Source organism: Drosophila melanogaster, chromosome 3L, assembly GCF_000001215.4.
Source record: "Drosophila melanogaster chromosome 3L".
Taxonomy (NCBI): Eukaryota; Metazoa; Arthropoda; class Insecta; order Diptera; family Drosophilidae; genus Drosophila; species Drosophila melanogaster.
The window spans coordinates 11,197,608-11,214,104 of NT_037436.4; the positions used below are offsets into that span (position 1 = coordinate 11,197,608).

General features: G+C 44.9%; 5 protein-coding genes across 6 annotated transcripts; 3 read left to right on the plus strand and 2 right to left on the minus strand.

Annotated features, from left to right (window-relative positions):
* Positions 1–558: 558 nt before the first annotated feature.
* On the minus strand, positions 559–8,409 carry Plod (procollagen lysyl hydroxylase). Of its 2 annotated transcripts, NM_168452.2 has the most exons (11): positions 8,349–8,409; positions 8,127–8,262; positions 7,298–7,383; positions 5,926–6,065; positions 5,336–5,867; positions 5,015–5,268; positions 4,793–4,894; positions 4,608–4,733; positions 1,659–1,785; positions 1,163–1,597; positions 559–1,103 (listed from the first exon to the last, which is right to left on the minus strand). In NM_168452.2, the coding sequence occupies exons 2-11, from the start codon at positions 8,203–8,205 to the stop codon at positions 819–821; spliced, it is 2,166 nt and encodes a 721-aa protein (NP_729687.1). In that variant the 5' UTR covers positions 8,206–8,262; positions 8,349–8,409; the 3' UTR covers positions 559–818. The 2 variants fall into 2 exon arrangements, with proteins under 2 accessions (NP_729687.1, NP_648451.1); NM_140194.2 differs by having other exon boundaries at positions 8,127–8,409.
* On the plus strand, positions 2,013–2,980 carry CG7607 (uncharacterized protein). Its single transcript, NM_140192.3, has 6 exons — positions 2,013–2,160; positions 2,218–2,321; positions 2,375–2,456; positions 2,524–2,591; positions 2,646–2,721; positions 2,791–2,980. Exons 1-6 carry the CDS (start codon positions 2,070–2,072, stop codon positions 2,871–2,873), a joined length of 504 nt encoding a protein of 167 aa, NP_648449.1. The 5' UTR covers positions 2,013–2,069; the 3' UTR covers positions 2,874–2,980.
* On the plus strand, positions 3,744–4,551 carry nkt (noktochor). The gene is made up of 2 exons (NM_140193.4): positions 3,744–4,035; positions 4,089–4,551. Exons 1-2 carry the CDS (start codon positions 3,856–3,858, stop codon positions 4,395–4,397), a joined length of 489 nt encoding a protein of 162 aa, NP_648450.3. The 5' UTR covers positions 3,744–3,855; the 3' UTR covers positions 4,398–4,551.
* Positions 8,410–8,814: 405 nt separating the features above from the next.
* On the minus strand, positions 8,815–12,976 carry Ube3a (Ubiquitin protein ligase E3A). The gene is made up of 8 exons (NM_140195.4): positions 12,547–12,976; positions 12,229–12,483; positions 11,322–12,124; positions 11,018–11,259; positions 10,398–10,952; positions 10,150–10,331; positions 9,591–10,083; positions 8,815–9,528 (listed from the first exon to the last, which is right to left on the minus strand). The coding sequence occupies exons 1-8, from the start codon at positions 12,597–12,599 to the stop codon at positions 9,190–9,192; spliced, it is 2,922 nt and encodes a 973-aa protein (NP_648452.1). The 5' UTR covers positions 12,600–12,976; the 3' UTR covers positions 8,815–9,189.
* A 202-nt stretch (positions 12,977–13,178) lies between these two features.
* Positions 13,179–16,490, plus strand: CG7600 (uncharacterized protein). The gene is made up of 2 exons (NM_140196.4): positions 13,179–15,154; positions 15,212–16,490. The coding sequence occupies exons 1-2, from the start codon at positions 13,330–13,332 to the stop codon at positions 16,171–16,173; spliced, it is 2,787 nt and encodes a 928-aa protein (NP_648453.1). The 5' UTR covers positions 13,179–13,329; the 3' UTR covers positions 16,174–16,490.
* Positions 16,491–16,497: the final 7 nt, after the last annotated feature.

Genomic DNA, 16,497 nt, shown 5'->3' on the forward strand with positions numbered 1-16,497 from the left:
CTTGTGCTCGATGCAACAACAGTACGCAGTGGTTCGACTTCCTAACATTCTTACGGGTTCTGTAATCAAGCTACTCTGTTAGCCTCTCATATGTTAAAATATAAAAAAATATACATTAAAATAGAATATGTTTTTTGTTGAATTTTAAATTATGGCAGCGTGTAAATCTTTATTTAGTCAAAATAAAATGTTATGTATGCACATCCTGCTTTTTTTTAGAAATATATTTATCTTTGATTAAAAAACTTTAAAGTTCATATAGATTTATTTATTTTAAAACTCACTAGAGAAATTTTGGTGTGCATTCTGTCAAGTGTCTGCTGTAAATGTTTGCTAACAGCAGAAGTCTGCACAACCGCTGCTGTTAGTTGCGTGGGGGGCAGCACTGTTGAAGGTGCTATCCCGCTTTCGCAAAACAGCTGTGTTGGTTCAGCATTTCACGTTAGAGAACAATATTCTTTCGAAAGCGAATTAAATTGAACCACGTAAATTAAATATTTGATTTGAAATTATAAAAGATAAGAATTTCTCCAGACAAAAACAAAACCAAATGTATTTCATTTAATAATTGAATTAATTTATTCAAAAATTGAACACTTTGCACTTGGTAAAAAAGCTTATAATTAACTTAAGGCTGCAACAGATTCATCAGAGTATCCTAAAGCTATCGATCTCAAAGTAGTATGTAAAATCATCAGAAATAGAAGGCCGATGCCGCAATTCCATCAACATAAATTGTTCATTGGGCTTAGTATGCAGTTCTTTGGAGTGGCCGATATGGCAGTTTGATATAAAGAGTACGACTTAAATTAGCTACCCTACGGATCGATGAAGGAAATCATGATGTAACGCGTGCCATTGGTCACTAGCAATCCCTCGTGGTAGTGAGTCAGTCGACCCGGGTGCATCAGCATCCATCCCTTCTTCGTATCGGTCACGGAGCAGTTGTAACGAATGAAACGACAGCCACCGCCCTGATAGTCAATACCCGCCCGGTTCATCGCAATGTTGATGGTGTACGTGGAGGAGTCGTGGTGGGGTCGCAGAGAAGGCTGTTCATCCGGCCGATAACGCACCATGAAGTTCATCAGCGCGCGTGGAGGCTACAAAATTAGTGAGAATATTAAAACAAAATCTTCAAAATGATAATTCTTTGACTCACATTGTGGAAGTAACCCGTAAAGGCGCGCTCCTGCAGCGGACGAACGAACATTTGAAGAAATTTAAGATAGAGCCGCTCCAGGCCCACCTGCTTCATGTGGATATCCCTGGTGGGCACCGCCTCATATCCGCCCTCCAGCCGATTGTCGTTGTTGCTGCCGTCCGACCAACCGTTGTGCGCCTCCATGATGGCCACCAAATCGTCGCAGAACGCGTCCGACACGATCTGGAACCAATAGACATCCGGGCACGGCTGCTGTATCTTGTTGCTCTCGTTCAGCTGCAGTGAGTAGTTCGGATGTATGTACTTCTCCGTCCAGTCGATCTCGTTGCTAAACAACGTATAAAAGTCCGGACGTGTCACCGTAGTGTTGAAGTCATCGGCGTTGACCAAGTGACCGAATATGCGCAGATTGCTGGCGTACATGAAGATACCCTGGACAGAAGAGTGGACACATTAGTAACCAATTGAACACGATGTTCTGTCAAACACTTACCGCATTTCGGAGTGACTCGCACATGGCCATGTCGGGATCGAATTCCTTGTGCTTGAAGGAGATGGCATCGAAGGCGGTTTTCTTCACCAGATATATGCTCGTTACATGGGGCACATTGAACATTCCACTGGAAATGGGCGAACGAAACGCAAGTGACGAATGAGTTAGTCAAAACAGGGCGAACGATAAAGTCGAGAGCGGAATGATCTCGATGTCCAGCGGATTTGCAACAATGTTGCGAAAATGGAAAGTGACGTCGCACCGTCGAAAGCCCCCAACTAAATTCACTTAATTCAATAAAAACGCTCACATTAGAGCGATGTGGATGGCGTTCTGTTCGGATGTCGACAGTGCAGTTTGAAAACAACATTCACCGCAGGCGATCGGAATCGGAATCTCGGCTCGACAATAATGCCTCGTGGCATCTGTAATCTTCATCGGATCGTGCTCCTCTGTCTATGCTTTTTGATTTTCGGCGATCTCATCTACATAGCCGCCCAAAGTGAGCGATCTAAACTATATTAATTAAGCATAAATTAAATATCTGATTTTGTCACAGGAAGCACTGCGGGAAAGACGGAGCGTCGCAACTACACGGGCAAAAAACCCGTGGTCATCCAACACCGATCACAGGATGCAGTCAACTATTATGATCATGAAAATGTGAGTGGGTCAACATTGTTTTCAACATTAATACATGTGGTAACATTTTTCAGGGCGCCAAGATCATAAAGTCTTCGCATTTTGAATTGGACTACACCCTGGGACGCAAGATCACTTTCTTTTGCATGGCTCAAGGTGAGAGTTAGTTAGATGAAGTTACCAAGTCACCAAACATTGACATACTGACATTTTTGGATATTAGGCAATCCCCGACCGACCATTACCTGGTTTAAGGATGGCGCAGAGCTCTACCAACACCGATTCTTTCAGGTAACTTACGAAATTAATACTTTAAATATATATATAAAATTTTTACATTTACAGGTACACGAATCTCACATAGAAGCGAATATTGTTAAATCTAAAATGGAAATCGATCCAACCACTCAAATGGATGCTGGTAAGTTCGACAAATGATCATTAAATGTATACTTAGATTATATGTATATATTATTACCAATCTTTTCAGGTTTCTACGAGTGTCAAGCGGACAATATCTATGCCATCGATCGTCGAGGTTTTCGCACGGACTACGTTATGGTTAACTTTTGAGAAAAGCCCACTTTTCAGCCATTACAAAATCCTTTGACACAGTAAAGCTGAGATGTAACTATAAACTACAATGCTTTCGATACAATTAAATAAAAATATTTAAAAATACATTTTTGCGTTTCGGATTATGGAAATTTAAAGTCTATTTCAATCCGACCTTTCTGCTTCCTCGTGTGCATTTATGTGAGTATCTGTGAGTGGCAAAGTACATAGGTGTGTGTGCGCACAAAGCCGACAAATTGACTCAATTACCCAATTCAAGTGATTTTTTTGCATTTATTTTATTAAAATGTGTGAAAGCAAACCAAACAAACCGAGGCTTTTTGGTTCTAAAGTGTTGAGTGCTCTATAGCCTTCAAAAAGGCACAGTGGAACAAAGAAACACAAACATGTTTTTTAAAATAGAATAACAAGTTTACAAATCGATGTTCTTCTAGCACTAAGTAGTAATAAAATCTAAATCCATCTCATTGTATCTACAAATTGTTTTGACGAACCAAAATGTATAAACTATTATCTGCATATTCGGGAAAATATTTGAATACAACAATCCAGTTCCTTTAACTACTTTCCCTGAAAGCGTACTATCGTGCCATTGCCACTGTAAACTAGACCGAATCCCAGCAAGACACATGGAAAGGGGTGCCATGGCCTACGATGGCGAGCGATATCAGCAAGCTACCAAATCAAATCTAGCTAGGGAATTGAGTGAAATGTGGAAATGCGGCGATGAGAAATGTGAATCCAGAATAAAAAAGCCGCGAGCGGCGGCGAATTTCGAGAGCACACCAAACGGTTTAAATCCGCCGGACAATTGTGGCAAATTAGATGAGCCGAGCAGAGTGGTGCAGACTCTGGCCGAGTGGATCAGTCACCGATCAAACGAGATTCGCACAGCAACGCCAGCAGCAGCAGCAGCAGCAGGAAAATATAGCGACAGTGATCATCTCCGTCAGCAGCATTATCCATTATCCGGAGAGTCATGCAGGTTAAGTGCCTGATCGTCTGTCTCGCTTTGGGGCTATTAATGCTGGCCACGCCCGTTTGCGAAGCGCGCCGAGGGCGTGGACGTGGACGAACCAAGTCCAGGGTGCAGATCGGATTGCCAATTACCGGAAAATATCGCGATCCGGAGTCCGATCAGTACTACAATAATAATAATGTAAGTGAAGGTGAAATTTGCTGAAGTTCCCTATTAACTATTGCCTGTTTTAGGGCGCCAAAATCCTACAAGCCTCGCACTTCGATCTTGAGTACGTTCTGGGCCACAAGATCGCCTTTTTGTGCGTGGCCAAGGGCAATCCCCGACCCCATATCACCTGGTACAAGGACGGAGCGGAGATCTATCAGCACCTCTATATGCACGTACACGAATGGCGCATCGGCGACGACAAGGTCAAGTCGAAGATCGAAATTGACCCTGCCACACAGATGGACGCTGGACTCTACGAATGCACCGCCGACAACATGTACTCCATCGATCGGCGCAGTTTTAAGACGGATTTCTCCATTGCCTTCGACTGATCGCAACAAAGCCATTATCATTCTTATTATTTCAAATTTGTTGCACTTGGCAAAACATAAAAAATAAATCTGAAATATATCAGAGTACATGACAAAAAAGAATCTTTTATGAAGAAAATCTCGTTTAAAAAATGGAATAAAATAGTGTATACCCAAACTAAAGAAAGTTTCTCTACCCTTTAGTTAACAGAGTATAAAGCTTGCACTTACATAAGTTCCCGCTTTACAATGTCCACGTAATCGTGCGACCTGGCATAGTAGCCTCCCTCGGAAAGAGCGCCCCAGAAGTTGCTCCACAGCTCCTTGTGCTTGGAGAAAATCGGAGCCACGAATTGCCTGCAAGGATATCAATTATGGTTATTTGAGGGAAAGGGATTGCAGTGGCCTTGACCTACTTGTTCAGCCTGAGCAGCTCCCGGAGAACCTCGCCATCGTCGATGTGCGCATCTGCATCCACAAAGAATATATAATCACTCTGGTGGAGACGAGCCTTGTCACTGGAAAAAATGGAACAAATAAAAGGTCTTCAATACAAACTTCGATATGATATGGTATGAAATAAAGTGGTTCGTACACCCATTTCAATTAATTCAAAAATAATTAATTATACAACTTACAGGGCCAACTGCCTGCCCTGGCGTTCATCCAACTCGTCAGTGGAAAGAGCAAATTTGGCAGTAGCATACTCTTTGGCATGTTTGTTTACAAACGACTTGATGTCATCGTCGTGAAATGCAACATTGCTGTAGATGAGCAAGTGAAGTTTTTCCTTAGGATAGTTCAGACTCTCGATGCCCTCCAGAAACTGGTCGAAGAAGGGTACGGGTTGCGTGACCATCAGGGCTAGGGAAATCACAGGTAGGTTTGTCTCCTAGAAAATATATTGTATATTATAATATAATATAAGCATGTTTATAGGCATATTCAAAATCGCTTACTTCCAAGTCTAAAAGATTTTCCTGACACAAAAGGCAGACGCCATTAAAAGTCCTGGCCAAATAGTTGCCATATGCATTCAGATCCACTTTGCTAAGTCCATTGCCATGGATGATGGAAGGCGTTGTCATGAAATCCACGTTCTGTAGAACGCCCTGATTGCTCTCGAGATCCACTTTAAGCTTCACATCGTTCTTGGCACCATGTAGGTTTTGGAATAGGCGCGATTGTACGTCCAGCTTTAAGCCCAGCTTGGCGCGTTTGGTCTCGTCAAGGAAGATCTTTGTAAAATATAGCTGATCGTCGGCAGTGTCTTCAATTGGATCCACCAGCAGAGCGAAAACTTGTGGTGCATAACCAATGAACGCGCCCGAGTTGAGGAATCTGGAGGCCTTGCCCTCCACTTCGGGATAGTCATTGGCCAGACTTTTGTCGGGCCAGCAGTATTTCTCGGCGGAGAAGAGTATCTTGGCACCAGACTCCTTGAATTTCTCAAAGATCTCATCCAGCGTGGTGGTGATAATCACATCGTAGCTAAAAAGTACACCTTAATTATTAACAACTCCTTTGGATTTTTCATTGAATTTCAAACCTGTCTGTGAAGAGTATGATTGTTTCGGGTTCATTTTTATACGGAGCAATAGCTTCGCGCAGAAGGTTGAGCTTAAATCCGCCGCCAGGCTTTTGCATATCTCCTCCTTTCCATTCCTCTCCCAAGCCAAGGGTGGTTACCTTTAAAGATTAAATATTATTTTAAATGCTAACCAGTGATCTGATGCGTATATCTTTATCACTGACAACAAACTGGACTAACAAGCTACCTAAATCTATATATTTGTTTAATCTACAAGCTCATATTATATAAAACATATACAAAGCAACCAAAAATATGACACAAAATTTAAAAGAAATCATATCTTTTCCATTAAAGGAAACCAAATCACAAATTTCATTCATTTAGCAACGCTGCGGTATTAAATATCTTGGGTCGCACAGTTCTTTAAATACAAAAAAAAAATGTACATATATAGAAATTCAAAGCAAAGGGGGAGAGATCAGGTTCAATCCATGAAAAAAAGCCGGCTAAGCGAGCTTATCAGCACATTTTATTGTCGTGCATATATATTTTTGAACAACAAAATTTCTAAGCCGGCCGACAATACAAAAAGTGTCACCGATAAGCGAAATCTCCCATCGACTTGGTGTAGAAAGTTCTAAGCTATCAATGAATCGGGAACCCAATCCCAATGTATTGTGCTAATTACCCCCGGCGACTGCACCGAATCTCCTTGGCGTACGTGATTTCAACATGTGTGCACTATATGTTGACTACATGTTGTCGTTGCCCCCACAATGTCCAGCAGCCAATCTCGGTGTTCCACATCAGAAAATCGGACGCCAACGCCGGATGCTCGGGTAGCGGCGAATAGGCACAGATATATATAGCTACTATATTATATGCTAACCAGACATTTTAATAATACAATGTTGCCTAAGTGTGCCAAGCCGCCGGGCAAGTCTTGATTCATTTAAGACAATACAATACATACTCACATCGTCCAGTTCTAATCTGTCATAAATGCTATGTTCTAGCTTATATACCAGTTTTTATGAAAATTCTATTGTCTGAGAGTGTCGTCAAATTAGAAATTCATCAATAAAAACAATCAAAACTCATTTGCATATGAAGAGTTGTTCGCAGATGTTCTATTAAACATAAAAGTTGGCCAATTTTGTTCAGGCAGAAGTATATGCATAACTGTATTTAATGTTCTCTAATTTTTATCCCAGATGGTAGAATGTCTTTCTTGATGAACTGTCAAGTTTCAAAGTTCCAACCGCTTTATAATTCTTTTTCCGCTAACCATAATACCTAACTATAGCAGCTCATAGATATTAGATAGACAGTGTGAAACAATTTCTTGTCTCGACTTTAAAATGCTCTAATTAATACGAATCCTCACCTCAATATCGTAGACTCGTGCAGATCGAATATATCTAGTATAGCCATCGGTGGGTTCAGTGGCCACAGTGAACACTTTGATTTTGTCTGTAAATTAACATATATATGAATCAATAGTAAAGATTAATAGAAAGTAAGTCATTACTTTTGGATTATTTTTAATTAATGTAATTTAACATAAATTTAATAGTTTCTTATATTGCTCGTTGAACTTGCGTAAGCTCTACTGTATTCTAGTTTTGGGTTCTAATTAGAATACAACAAAATGATATTGTATTGTCTGAAGTCATTAAATTATAACGAATACATGTTAGACAACAAGTTCGGCTTGTTTAAAGCAGTTTAATTTCTGAATGTGTAAACGAATTTGCTGTTTGAGAACCATTTTGTATCTTTCATCTCAGATGCAGATGCATCTGAACACTTGAATCTGCATCTGCTCCGTTTTCCGAGCAATTCCAGAGTAAACGACCGCAGCATCAAAGCGAAACGAAAACAAAAGCAAATTAAAAGGCAAGGAGAGATGTGGTCGGGTGGTATATGGATCATAAACAAATTCTCTGAGATATGTACTGCACATACACAGAAAAAAGTAAGGGGAAACTACATTTCGGACTTTTTATGTTTTGAACGAGAAAAGGATGTTCTAGTTTCTTATCAAGAATGATAAGAAAAAACCAACCGCATCACATCCCTTTTTATCTCTGTGCATTTGTGTAATAAGTACGGCAGTGGAATGCACTTAAGATCGAAAAATATGAAAACATGAATGCAATATAATTTTCTATGGCTGCTGATGAACTCATTCTAGTTAGAAATTAAGAACAAACCATTCCAATTGGACTCGGCATCTCCTTGCGACGTCACGGCCAGCAGCAACAACAACAAGGCGCTTTGTTGTATTCTCATGATGCTGGAGCTAGTTGCTCTCTCTCTCTCTTACTCGCACACACAGTGAAGCACTCGCTATCGGTGGTTAAAAATTGTTATAGTGAACAGTACTTTATACTAGTTGCATTTTTTTGTGCTAAATGCTAAGGAAATCAAAACACCTTCCGCTCCACAAAATATCGGGAGTCCCACCCGCAAGAAACTCAGAAACGCGAATAACAAATGTGTGGCTGCGGCTAAGCCGTTAGAAAATATCGCCTGAAAAAAAGGGCCTAAAAAATCCACTAGTCCCAAGTCAGCTGTTGTGAAATAAGGCTTTCACACCTCTTTTTTTTTTAAATGTGTCTAGACTAAATAAAAAATAAAGTTAACAAGTTATTTTTTAAGTTAAAAAATAAAAAGTACTTCACACCGAAATTTAAATGTCAGCTAGTGTGAAATATTGCTTACAAAATGTTTTGTATTTGATGTTTCTATACTAAATTAAATATGTAAATATAATTTAAATGAATCTTTTTCCACAATTTTAATTTGTTAGTAATCTTAGTTTAAATTAAAAATATCTAATATTAAAAAATATTCCATACTTGCGAAAACCAATCTAAATGGAAAATACATCTGTTTCTTCGCCGAACTACTTTAAATTTATTTAGGAAAATATTCAGCGCGTACTGTTTTTAAATGTGGGTGTTGTTCCTAGGGTAAGTTCACATAATGTAGTATGTGGCGTGTTTATGTGTGTGTTTATGTACAATTAACTGGGCTAAAGAAGGGAAACAAAATCGCGTGTCCGTTCGGTCTGCTCGCTTCGCCGTCGCACCATATAAATTGAGCACATATATTGGGTATGTATATATTGTCTCATTGAACAGGTCGTATCAAAAATAAATGGCAGAACCCAAAACGAACTCAAACCGATCAAAGTCTTCGAAATCTTCTTCCCAGAGAGGTGGTGGTATCAGTTCCAGATGACAGACTTGCACTTGCAGTTTGGACCATAGTCTACAGCATGCCGAAGCCCTTCGAGTAGTTGATGGCCTTCATCAGGCGCTCCTCCAGCTTCTCGCGGCTGCTGTACTCGGGCAGGAGGAGAACGTTGAAGCAGGTGTGCGAGGTAGGCAACCGATCGCTATCCGGACCGTGACGCGTGATTAGCAGACGCAGGCATTTCAGGCCGCCAACCGGAACACGCGCCGATCCCGTCGTGAATTCGAGCAGCTTGTGCTTGTCCTCGCTGGGCATCGCATGCACTATGCTCCAGAAGTCCTGGATGTACTGGCTCTTCTCCGTGTAGCCGCCCTCGTACACAGTGGAGTTTTCCAGTTCCACAAAGTCGAATTCCTGCCGAAGGTTTCAGAGTTCAGCAACCGAATGAATTTCGTAATTTGAATTTAGCTACTCACACGACTGCCGCAGACCAGCATTTCAATCTCCTCTGGACGGAAGAGCAGCTTCAGTGGCGATTCGTCCGTAACCATTTCGAAGCCCTTGCGGAAAGCATTGAACTGCTGTTCGATATTCGTGTTAAGCAGGAAATCACTGTACAGGTTGACAAACAGTTCCTTGTTGTGCTGCCCCACCAGTACATCCTGGCCGTTCGGCACCAGTTCGTGTTGTACCACATCACCGAAAACATCGCTATAGCTAATCTTGAAGGTCTGTTCGAATACCTCCTCCATATCCTGGCCCTGATAGTCCAGCATGGACTTCAGACTCTTGTACAGCGCCGGACTCCAGTCGCTGAGGTCTGCGAACGTGCCGCAATAGCCTATCAACTTGCGATAGACCACCATGGGGAAGTTTACGGCCAGGGTGACGTTGTTATAGATCGCCAGGCCAATAATTATACCAATCAGAGTGAATTGCGCTCCGTTCTCAAATGGTGTGGCATTGAACCTGCATATGTATATATATATATTTATATAGTTCAACTGAACAGATTTATCCCAATTGAATACCCACCACATATTGTTGGTCTCCTCTTGCTGTATAAACATTCCAAAAGCCGGGTTAAATATCTCCTCCACGATTAGCTGGAAGAACTCTTTGGATACGCCGCCTTCATCGATCCCCTGCTCGCCGACAAACTCCACCACCAACTGCTTCTTGAGATCCTTTGGATTGCTCATGGCCACCATTTCCAGCTGGGGAATTAAACGTGTATTAATTACGCCTGTTAACTAGGACACTAAAGAACCATTTGTACACACCCCAATAAGTGCGTCGTTGATGAGCTGGTCCCTTCGCACCGTCAGCTTAAGATCCGGCCGAGGATTATCTTCCTGTCCTACCTGGCCAATATTGTTGAGGATGGAGTGAAGGGAGGAGTAGCGCTCGCTATACATCCTCATTCGACTGTCATAGTACAAGGCATCCACTTTTGTTGACGGCGTGAGGATAAAGGCGTACAGCATGAACGAAAAATAGTTCGCGTGGCCGGAACCAATCTCGCTCTCCATGGCTAACGTCTTGTAGGACAGGTAGTCGTGGTGCATCTGAATGTTTTCACTGAGTGCCTCGTTGTAGAACTCCTCAAGTGGTATCAGTGGTTTCCGGCAATCGATTGCCGACACCTGCAGCTCCTTTTCAAACTGATCCTCGGCGAATTTGGGCATGTGCGGCTCCAACAAAGAGTTGTAGACGAATAGGTCGTCCTCCACTGCTGCGCTGCCAGATGCGGTCGCCGCTTCCGTTCGATCCTCCAGCGGCACCCGACACGACGGTCGCTCCAGCTCGCTAGCCAGAATGTTCGCGTAGAAGACAATCTATCACAGAAGAAGTTAACCCAACTGCATTACAAGCCATATTGCATAATAAACCTAACAAATACCTTTAAAACTTTGGTGACACTGATTATGGATTCGTTCTCGCGCATGGATTCCTCGTCCAAAAGCACCTGTAGAGTAATTTGCTGCTGGCAGGCTGCGATCAACGAATGCAGCTGATCTGAACAATGAGCAGCCCAGATCCTGGCCAGGCGCGCCTGTGCCGGCACTGGCATGGCCGACGCCGCTTGGCACAATTTTGGCAGCACCCTGTCCAGATAGTCCATGTCCACCACACTGTTATTGGCTAAAGGGTTATGAGAAAAGCTGTAACTTGAAACATTCCAGGCATACAATTGAAAAACTCACTATTGGTGGCTAGATCAAAGCAGATGACCAGACAGTGAATGACCCTCTCCCAATCCGTACGCATGTAAATCACCCAGTCAGACAGCTGAATAACGCTGCTGGTAAGCTTCTCCGTTATAGCTCGTATTTGACAGCCAAAAAGGAGACGCTGCACTCGTCGCAAACCGGGCAGATCCACCAGTGTGTCGCTGCTTTGGGATGAACACACATCATCGTCCTCTTCTTCGGGCTCCGCCTCTGATTCGACTGATTCTGCAGTAGCAGTAGCATTAGCCGCCGATTCTGATTGTTCGTCCACCTGTTGTGTACTGTCTTCGTCTTTATCGTGTTCCCCTTCCAAAGTTCGTAGCTGCTCCTTGTTTAAAGCCCCCGGTGAATTGGCCAGCAGCTCCTGGAGACTACTAGAAGCCGCTGGTTCTGCGCTGCGAATGAAGCTCTTGCCCAGTCTATCTACGCTGGAGAACACAACGCCGATTGCGTGGCAAATCCTGTCGTAACTGTCAGCCGCCCTACATTGCTCATAGAGCGCTATCAGACTGTTGGCATCCAAGCTGTGGACTGGCGCCAGGGTGGGTGTACACGGTTCCGAGTCGCCGGAGGAGTGTTCAGCGCCGGCGATATCCAGTTGCGGCACACTCTGGGTAAGATATGGACTGGATACGGGCACTACAACGGCAGCTGGCGTTGACTGCGATTGTCTGCTGGTTGTCGTGGTGGTACTGGCTGAGGTAATTGTGCTTGTCGAGCTGCCGCTGCTACTACTGCTACTGTCGTTCGGCGAAAGCATGTCCACGTCCTGGGGGCTAAAATGGGAAAAAATTTAATTGAAAGATAATTACCTATAGAAAATCTTATCGGTGCTCTGGAAACTTTGCTACCCAGTTCCATTTGTTAAGAGAATTCTCACCTGTTGGCCTCCGATGTGAACGCCTCGCAGAGCTGTGCATCCTGTGAAAAGAGCTGCAGTGCTCTGGCGGCCACCTCGTTGGGCGTCATGGGCGCCACCTTGCCGCTGGAGGCGCAATTGGCATTGCTGCAGTTGGCGTTCCCACAGCCGGATTGTAGTTGGTGGAAGTATCGCTTGATTAGGCTGCGCACCGCCGAACGCTTCATTTCGGGCGTGGCTCGCCCGCCCACCGCTCCAGCTGCAGATCCTGATGCACTGATGGGGGGCAAAGAAAATCAGATTTAATATGCCACAACGTAAGTAGCTGAAGTTATTCACCTGGAAACACCTGGCAGATGCTGATCATCCTCGCCACCCCCGCCACCGTTCATCTTCGCTGAAATCTGCGCACTTTACGCCCCCACCGCCGCCGCCCCTTTCTTTGTTTGTCGAAAGTGATTTTGCTCCACTCACAAAACGAAATGGGAGCAAAAAAAAATCGATGTTGATGTCCCTTTTTTGTGTCGCGGCTACCTAAAATTCTTATGCTGAAGCTACTCAGCCGCTGCCGTTGCCTCTGTTGCCCGCTCGTCGAGCGCTGAACGCCGACTTCCTTGCAATCTGATAGCAATCCTTTAAAGCTCGATAATTCGTCAACGTTTTGACAATTTTGACTGTAATAGCGTAAGTGTTTATGAATGAAGCAGGCAGCAACGAATATTGAAAATCATTCTAAACGATGTGCTATCGATGAACTAGTGATATCGACAGCACACCGATAGGCACATTCTTTATCGGACAGTATTGTTAGTCACTGCCGATAGACGTCCGTTGGATGTTTGCACTTTTAAACGTGATTGTGAAACTCCAAGGGATATTATGACTAATACTAATAATAATCGAACTATCGAAAAACTGGTTGCTCGCCAGTGCTGCAAAACACCGGCGGTCTTATCAGCTGTCGACGTATGAAACCAATAACACCGTGTCCGTATTATCGGATCTATCGTTCCTCGAAAAAAAAAGAAAAATAATACGCAGGAAGAAAATACTGGATTCCGTAGCCGGAGCGAATGCAATGAGTTAGTCCGACCAGCCGGAGAAACCAATCCGAGTCGCAAGATGACGGAGCAAGAGGATTTGGCCACCAGCGGAGGTGGCAATGCGACCACTGGCTCTGGAACCAATTGCCAAAACCAACTGCAGCAATGTGTGCGTGGGAATGTCACCTGGGAACTGCTGCCCGTGCACCTGCGATCGGTTCTGCACAACAATCAGCGTGACTACGAGAAGTTCGTCTTTAACTATAGTCTAAAGAATCAGCTGAGGTTCCGGGGCAACCTGGCCGCCAAGGTGTTTCGCCGGGAGCAACGCTACTACGAGCTATTGATACAGAAGAGCATCAATGGATTGGGCGCATTTCCCTACCACCTGGCCGATATCGTCACCAAGGGCTTGAGGGTGACGCCCTTCAACTACTATCTGGATGTTTTGGGTCAGCTTTTGCAAAGCGACAAAAGCTACGATACTTTGCCCAACTTTACAGCAGCCGACTGTCTGCGTGTCTTGGGCATTGGCCGCAACGAGTACCTGGCCCTTATTAGCGATATGAAAACTCACACACCGCGCTCCTTGATCTTCGGGTCGCGGCCCAATCCGCTGGACTTCCTGCCACGCTTTCCGGTGCGCATACACATCGAGCCCTGGTGGCGACTGGACATTGGCTATGTCCTGGAAGCGGATATTCGCTATCTGTCGCCCGCTGAAAGAGGCCTGCTCGATGACTTGATTGACTTTGGAGCCCAGCCGGCTGGGAAATGCGATCACGACGTGGTGCACAGCCTGTACCGGAAGGGTTTGATCTACTTAGATGTGCCCATTAGCGGGGAGGACAGGATATCCATACCGCCGCTGCGCAACTTTGTGATGAATCGTGTGAGCGGGGACTACTTTGAGAATCTGCTGTACAAGATCTTCGTTAGCGCGGATGAGCACATGACCATTGCCGAGTTGGCACAGATGCTGCAACTGGAACTGGATAGCGTTAAGCAGGCCATATCGTTTATCTGCCGTCTGGGTTTCGCACATCGCAAAGAAGATCTGGTCAATCAGACGAATCATTCCAGCTGGGAGGGATACAACCAGCAGCAAACGCCAGATACGCCGCAGATCACACCGCTGAACTACAATTTGCATACCAGTAGCAGCTTCGAATTCGACCAAAGTCCCAAATCGCCAAAGACACCCAAGGAAAGGGAGAAGGACAAGGATAAGGACAGCAGTTCCATAGGCTACCTCTCCTCGGATGGCAACACGAGTGACTTCAGCTTTGCCAACCTGAATACGACACCCCAGGAGAGAGTGAACAACAGCGATGAGCAGGAACTGAGTTCCGAGCTGGAGCAAGAGGATATGTGTGCCCCAAAGCAGGCTGCTCCATCGGCTGCAATATCAGCGGCTGTCTTGCCAAAAAGCGGTAAGAGGGTGGGCTTTCTCTTCGACTCCACGCTCACCGCTTTTCTAATGATGGGCAATCTGTCGCCCGGCTTGAAGAATCACGCTGTGACCATGTTTGAGGTGGGCAAGCTGTGCGAGGAGAGTCTAGACAGTTTTCTGGCTGAACTGGAGCAAGTTTCGCTGCTGGATGCGGAAGGCGAAGGCGACGTGTCGCGCTATTTCGCCCACGCAGTCATTCTGCGTTCTACCATTTGCTCACTGCGACATTTGCTGCCGGGCGGTTTAGATCTGCTGCGATTAGAGTGCCTAGAGGGTTTGGATCAGCAGACAAGAGATCGCGTTCTGGAGAAGAAGTACAAGTTTATAATAGCCGCTTCGCCGCTGACGGCGTCGCTCAGCCATACATTTAGCATTCCTTACTTCGGCCAATTCCTGCGCAGCTCCGATGTGGCGCCCATGTGGAGCAAGCTATTCTACAATCATATCACAGGTAAACTTCTTTATATTGTTATCCCACTAGTTATTCTCTAAATACCTATATATTCAGGCTATGGACCGCCTAGTTTGCTACTCTGCCGGGGAACTGTTTTGAAGACCTTGCCGCGCTTGTTCCTGGGCTATGGCAAACTGCTGGTGAACATCCTGCACTCTGATGCGTATGTGCTCAATTCCGAGAATTTCCGCAGCCTGAACTCTCAGCTCAAGAACGGCTGTGTGCTGCTCCAAGGCTACGGAATCCGCACGGCCGGCGCGCTTCACTATGAATCATTTCCGTTCCAAGCGGCAGACACACGCCAAGCGAAGTGGGCTGCCCATCGGGCCGTACACAAACTGTCCAGCCTTTTGGACCTGCGTCAGCAGTGCGGCTACATAACATTCCTGAACACTGGAGTGCCGGATCTCGGTTGCGAGGACTACGAACTGCAGGTGCGACTGAAGCCGGCGCAGCGTCAAAAACGAACTTCAATTGCGGCGCCCAGCAAACCCAACCATGTGCCAACGAACGAGGTGACAAGCTTTCAATTGAAAAGCCCAGATGAAAACCACTTTGCGGCCACGCCGGAACATGGTCCTGCGAATGAGTTCACTGCTCCGGATTGCAGCCAAGTGCTGGCCAGTGAACTGGCCAAATGCAGCAGTCGTGCGGATCTAGTGTCGCAGAGTTCGGTGGAGATCGAGGAGATTTCGCCGTCGGTGGTGCAGGAGGAGGACGCCACTGAGGAGTGGACCCTGCTGGACGTCAATTTTGGCGTACCACTATTCGATGTCGATACCAATACGAGAATTTGCGAGCAACTTGTCCAGGGACTCTGTAGCGATGCTAATTTGGAAGCATTGCCTGCGGCAGCCAGCCAGGCACAAGTTCTCTTTCTGGATTTCGTGCAGCAGTGCTTGTACTTCGAGGACGATCCGGCCAGGCAGTCGGTGCAGGCAGCACGGCCACTTCCCCATCCCAGAATCAACCTGGCATTCGAGAATGGACACGTGTGCCATTGGAATGGTCGTTGAGCAGCGTACTCCTCCAATGCATTCCCCAAGTATTCCGTTTACTTTCCCAGTTACTTATCAGTTTGTGTACAGTTGGCGGACCGATTTAATGGCAAACAGAATTATATTTATATATACGTATATATATCCGCTACCGCATTCACATAAGCTAACCAACCATCAGCCAAGTAAGTCAGCATCGCAGTCTGAAAGTTTGCGTTCGTTTTTTATTAGTTTTGTAAGCTCCCAGGGGAGACAGAAAGATAAAGATTGGCTTTGTGCCCTCCAACCATATACACATATTAATGTATGTCTGAATAAATGCAATTTTAACACTTATTTCTA